The sequence below is a fragment of the Cornus florida genome, unplaced genomic scaffold (assembly GCF_030987335.1).
Source record: "Cornus florida cultivar Cherokee Brave unplaced genomic scaffold, ASM3098733v1 CherokeeBrave_3.0.0_Hap2_Chr01, whole genome shotgun sequence".
In the NCBI taxonomy this organism is placed as follows: Eukaryota; Viridiplantae; Streptophyta; class Magnoliopsida; order Cornales; family Cornaceae; genus Cornus; species Cornus florida.
Window position 1 is genome coordinate 120,210,362 of NW_026775571.1, and position 5,468 is coordinate 120,215,829.

Below are 5,468 nucleotides of genomic sequence, written 5' to 3' on the forward strand. Positions count from 1 at the left end.
GCTTGTAGAAATGACATCAGCACAAATTGTTAGTTACTTCACGGCATGGGGCAAATTGATATGTAAACCCAAACCTTAAGAGAGATAGGTGGAATTATGAAACGTAGAGGGGATGTAAATAGCATATTGACAAACCTCAGGGAGTGTAGATGGAATTAACCCTTAATAAAAAAAACTCTAAGAATCTAATTTATAATTTTGTTTTCTTTTATAATTAGAGTAACCTGAACTTTCCAATTAGCTTCTCCGGCCTTAATTATCCAAAAAAATGTTATAGCCTTAAACAGAGTGGATAATTTACACAATCATTGTATACATTTACAGATTTTTCAAGATACTTCTTAAAGTACTTTGATAATGGCTAGATTTTCTAAAATTCTGATATTAAAATTGGTAATTTAAGCCACAGTCACAAGTACATAGACAATGACCAAAAAATGCGGATTAAAAGAAGAAAAGAACACAACACATGTATTGACATCCTCTATATGAATCCATCAACCGTCATATCTGTACAAATTGAGTAATAATAATTCAAATAAGTCTTTATGTAACTGCTCCATGTTTACTTCTCTTTCAGTTCACTTTGTTTATACATATATATATATACACACACATATTTATATATATCTACTCCTTTGTTTTAGAGTTCGGGGATTTCAATTCAGGCTCCTTGGCAACCACAATCGGACTCCGGACGTTATGTACCCCATCTGACCATATTAACTCTCCAAATGAATAGTCTTCGTCATCACTAGCTTTTTTATTTTTCTGATCTTCTTTCAATGTCACAGAAAATGTCTTCTGTTCACCACCCTTGGTAAATTTAAAGACATCAGGTTTAACAATAACTGAAAATCCCTGTGGGGAAACAACACGGGCTTTATAGTTGCCGGGAGGGCCAACATTCTTCAGTGTTCGTCTCACGGTGGCTGAGCCAGAGAGTTCCGGGACGGTTATTGAAGGATAGTTGAGGTTTAATATAGTGAGAGGATCTGTAAAGTTGGGACATACATGCTTCTTGGCAAAGAGCTGAACCTTGTGTGTTTCATATCCACTTGCACAAAGGAATTTCTTGTAATCCGAAGGTGTCATGTCATAAACCAAGCCAGGATCTGCAGCAAGGTTTGGCTGTACGTGCCCAGCACCGTAACTGAATGGCGTTGCCTTAATATTAGAAGAATTTAAGATTGGACTACCAGTGTTGTCTATTGTGCTTGCTGCATAGAAAAAAGTTCACCATCAAACAAATGATAATTAGTACTGGGATTGAATATGTCGTCTAAATGAGTAATAAAGCCAAGTGCATGTCTATAATTTTGGTACATTTAGCACAACTCTTCGCATAAATGTGACGTGAGACGATAGTAATTATAAGAATGGTAGAAGATACCATTAGTACAAGTGAAAATGAATTGAAATATATTACCGGTGGTCATGATTGCGGATTTAATGGCAGCGGGACTCCAATCAGGGTGGATTGCTTTGAGAAGGGCGGCAATACCAGAAACGTGAGGACAAGACATGGATGTTCCAGATAAAAGGTTGAAGGGAAAAACAGTTTGCTTATCAAAGCCTGATATAGGTAATCCAAATGCAGCTAGCACACTTACTCCTGGTGCAGTGATATCAGGCTGAATATTAAACAGAAAAAAAAAAAAAAAAAAATTAAAATGGTTAAGCCAAAACTGGAAAAGCCAAAATTGAAAAAAAAGGAAAAAGGTTCTTGTTCCTGTATGTCCACGGTCAAACCTTGAGGATCTCTGGTGTAAAAATGTTTGGACCCTTAGAGGAGAAAGCAGCCATGACTGGAGCAGGCTTTGTGTTGAGTTGTGTTGTGGTATCCTTAATAGTAGCCTGCGGATTCCTACATAATCACAGTAATAATTAAGTATATATAAGAAGAAAACTGATTAAATTGATGTGATAACTCAGACAAATGTAATTGACATACTGGGTTGAGTTGATGTAGGCAAAAAGAGCTTGACCAGCTGTGTAATTGAGATGCGAAGCGGGAATCGTGTGAGGATCAGCAACGATAGCATCACCATCAGCCTTGTCGTTGCAAAGAATCATTCCAACAGCCCCAGCACGAGCAGCATTTACACTTTTGTCTGCTCTATCAACTTCGCCGCCCCTAAGACACACCACGATTTTACCCTTAGCCTTCTGGGGATCCAGTGCTCCCTCCTTGCAAAACAAACTGCATATATATATATATATATATAAAGAAATTCGAATTAGAAATCATAATCATCAAATTGCATGATACCGCAATCATGAAATTTCTTTCTATCTCACAAGGCAGATATTGTTCTGACTCACGCTTCTTTTTCGTTAGCCTTGGCAGCTTTAGCCTGTGCCCCAGTAAGAATCGGAATGGGTTTTTCTTGTCGCATTGGTTTAAAAACACCAGCTCCCTACAATCATATATTACATAATTAATAGAATCTTAAACAAATTGAAGAAACAATTAATAGCACACCAAAGTTAAACTTTTAGATGTTTATCAAACAGGGAAAAAATATATATTACTGTTCACTTTTTTGTACTTTATGTACTATTGGATCATCATAAATTTTGAATGACATGGAATTGAACCTTGAAGCGCGCTCCATTGCCAAGCTCAACGTTAGCAACAATTTCACGATCCATGGTGCTCGCCGCAACTGTTAGTATCCATGGGGCAGGATTGGAGAGAGTACTATCTCCGGGTCCTTCATTCCCGGCTGAGGCCACCACAAGTATGCCATGCTTAGCAGCATGGAATGCCCCAATTGAAGTGGCATCGTCGACGTAATCAGTGGGTCGGACTGAACCAAGCGACACTGAAAGCACGTCAACTCCGTCACGTATGGCCTGATCGAAGGCTTTGAGGATGTCCGCCTCACTGCATCCACCCTTACCATCTACTGGTGGCCAGCATACCTTATAAGCAGCCACTCGGGCTCTAGGTGCACCGCCTTTTGCAATTCCATTTGCAGCGCCAAGTATATTTGCTCCAGGCACAATGTTCCCACCTGCCGTTGATAATGTGTGAGTTCCATGGCCACCATCGTCTCGGGGTGATGAGAAATTGGAATGGTCTTTCAACTCCCTATTCATAAGAAATCCTTTGTAGAAGTACCTAGCTCCGATAAGTTTTCTGAAAATTTTGTTCCAAATAAGAAAATATCCTTGTTAAAAAAAACAAAAACAGAATATCATCTCCTGAGAATCTCTATGTTGGATTATGCAAGGCTAAATGGTGCTGCCCATATTCATTCGCATCATTCTATCAACCCAAATTTCTTTTGAATTTGAAACTTAAGTGGTAGAGTACTTGAATTAGAGGCTGACCTAGTTGAATATGGGTGTGTGCTTTGAATTGTTTGTGTGGGTTCTTACAATTGCCGATCATATATTGATTTTGTTGACTGCTTTGATATATGATTTTGTTTACATATTTTTATATTTATTCACATAGGGATTTAATGAAAATGGAACTTACTTATTGCATGCGAATCCAATTTTGGTGCCGTTCTGACATATTCCATTCCATTTTTTTGGAATGGGTCCATATCCTTTGTCACTGAAACTCTCTAATTCGGGAATGACGCCTAAAAAAACCAAGTCACAAAAAATTATAAATTCTTTATTCAAAACTCCAGAATCACAAGAATAAAAAAGAAATAATTTGAAAGGCAATCTATATATGGGATAATTAAAAGAATAAAAAATGGTTATCACTAATTACCACTGTCAAGATTTCCTATAATGATGTCTTCTCCATGTTTGGCCTTCGTCCACAAGGAGTTTAAGTCAGCGGCACCGTTATTATTTTCTAGTGAAAGAAAATTCCAAGACTTTGTTGTGTGCAATTGTAACAATTCATTTTTAAAAACGGACACAACATTTGGATCCTCTGCGTCAATATAGAAAAACATGTATCAGTAGTACATCAAAAATTAATGATCGAACATAAAGGAGACAGAATCCACACAAGATGCTGTACTTGAAATTTTAGCTGCCTGCTCCTCATCAAGCACTGCAGCAAAGCCGTTGATGTATCCTTGATACGAGTAAAATATGGAATCTTTGGCCTTCTTTGTACTGCATGAAACAATTGCATAAGCAAAGGAGAGAGTTGAAACAATGTGATGCAATAGTATGAAAAATAATAACACTCAATCTCCCTCAATTAGGTTTTTTGAAATGGAAAAGCTGAAAAGGAGACTTAAATAATTTACATTATTTACATAAGTGATTGTCATCAAACTGGTATTTAAATTTTCACTCATTTTACACACCCAACGGTCTTTTATTGTTGGGGCAATCACTTGAATTCCTCTTTTCCAATTATATATGAAAATTCTTTCCTATATATGAAAAAAAAGGATAATTTATCTAGTCTGACTTGTATATTCATATGGGATTAAGAGAATATTGATAAAAACAAAAAAGTAAAATATAATTAATCAAAATATGTGTAAAATCTCATACCTTCCGAGGAATGATGCAAGAAACTTGCAGTGAGAATCTGAAACTTGACCAAGAGCTTTCTCACTCATTTTTCGACCTTTATGCGAAGGAGTTCCCATGTACACAATATATGACTACTAACACCATAGAAGAAAAAAACAAAAACAAAAAAACACACAACGGAGAATAATCAAAGCCAGCCCCCATTAGCGAGGAAATACTAGAAAAATTAATTAAGTTCCAAATCGATCCATGACTAGAAGTGAAGATCTATCTGTAGTGCTTACCTTTTTGGCCGCGAAAGCTGGTGTTGGGGACACACAGAGAAGAATGGAGATTACAAGGAAAATTGTGAGTTTTGAAAACAACATTTTGCTTTCCATCATGGCCGCGAAATGCTGTAATCTGAAATGATATATATTTTCTTAAGTATTTATTGTACTTAAAAACTATATATCTACTGTTTGCGTCGAGGAAGAGAAGAGATTGGGGCTCCTTCCCTTCCGTTTTCGTCCTGAGGAGCGAGGAGAGGAGGGGTTGTTTATTTATACCCATATTGATATCTATACATAGTAGGGAATTAAATCTCAAAATTTCCTCCTCCAATTTTCTTTAATGTTCTTTCCTAATATAGTAATTCAGAAAATGAATTCAATAATTGCATGCATTTGCTATTTTAAATTAGAAAGAATCTACTGCACGTCTTTGTGATCATGCGCGCTTATTGCCGAAATGAATGCGTGTCGGTAAATTAATATTTTTAAAATTGAAAAGGAAAATAAATTGCATAGTTGACACAAAAGTCTGGAATTGCTGTTGCAAATTATAAAAAAAAAAATTTATAAATGGAGTTGTCAAAATATTGTGGTCAATAAAAAATATGTTAGGTGTCTAGTGACACACTAAGTCATTTAGGGTGGGAGCGAAAGTGAGAGCGAATTTAAAAGCGGGAGCGTGAGAGTTGCAAAATTAAGTCATAAATAGTGAGAATTTGAGCCAGAACGTGC

At 36.5% G+C, this 5,468-nt stretch overlaps 1 protein-coding gene across 1 annotated transcript; it reads right to left on the bottom strand.

Annotated features, from left to right (window-relative positions):
- Window positions 1-352: 352 nt before the first annotated feature.
- Window positions 353-4,951, bottom strand: LOC132271582 (subtilisin-like protease SBT5.4). Its single transcript, XM_059773051.1, has 11 exons — window positions 4,749-4,951; window positions 4,483-4,595; window positions 3,995-4,092; window positions 3,737-3,904; window positions 3,491-3,599; window positions 2,602-3,145; window positions 2,326-2,420; window positions 1,955-2,203; window positions 1,753-1,867; window positions 1,430-1,634; window positions 353-1,220 (listed from the first exon to the last, which is right to left on the bottom strand). Exons 1-11 carry the CDS (start codon window positions 4,845-4,847, stop codon window positions 631-633), a joined length of 2,385 nt encoding a protein of 794 aa, XP_059629034.1. The 5' UTR covers window positions 4,848-4,951; the 3' UTR covers window positions 353-630.
- Window positions 4,952-5,468: the final 517 nt, after the last annotated feature.

What these genes read in the sequence shown, in the direction of transcription:
- LOC132271582 (XM_059773051.1), bottom strand. Translation starts at nt 4,847, where the DNA reads ATGATGGAAAGCAAAATGTTGTTTTCAAAACTCACAATTTTCCTTGTA. An exon ending in CTTGCATCATTCCTCGGAAG is followed by an intron (nt 4,093 to 4,482) that starts GTATGAGATTTT and finishes TGTTTCATGCAG; the next exon opens with TACAAAGAAGGCCAAAGATT. An exon ending in GCAGGCAGCTAAAATTTCAA is followed by an intron (nt 3,905 to 3,994) that starts GTACAGCATCTT and finishes ATATTGACGCAG; the next exon opens with AGGATCCAAATGTTGTGTCC.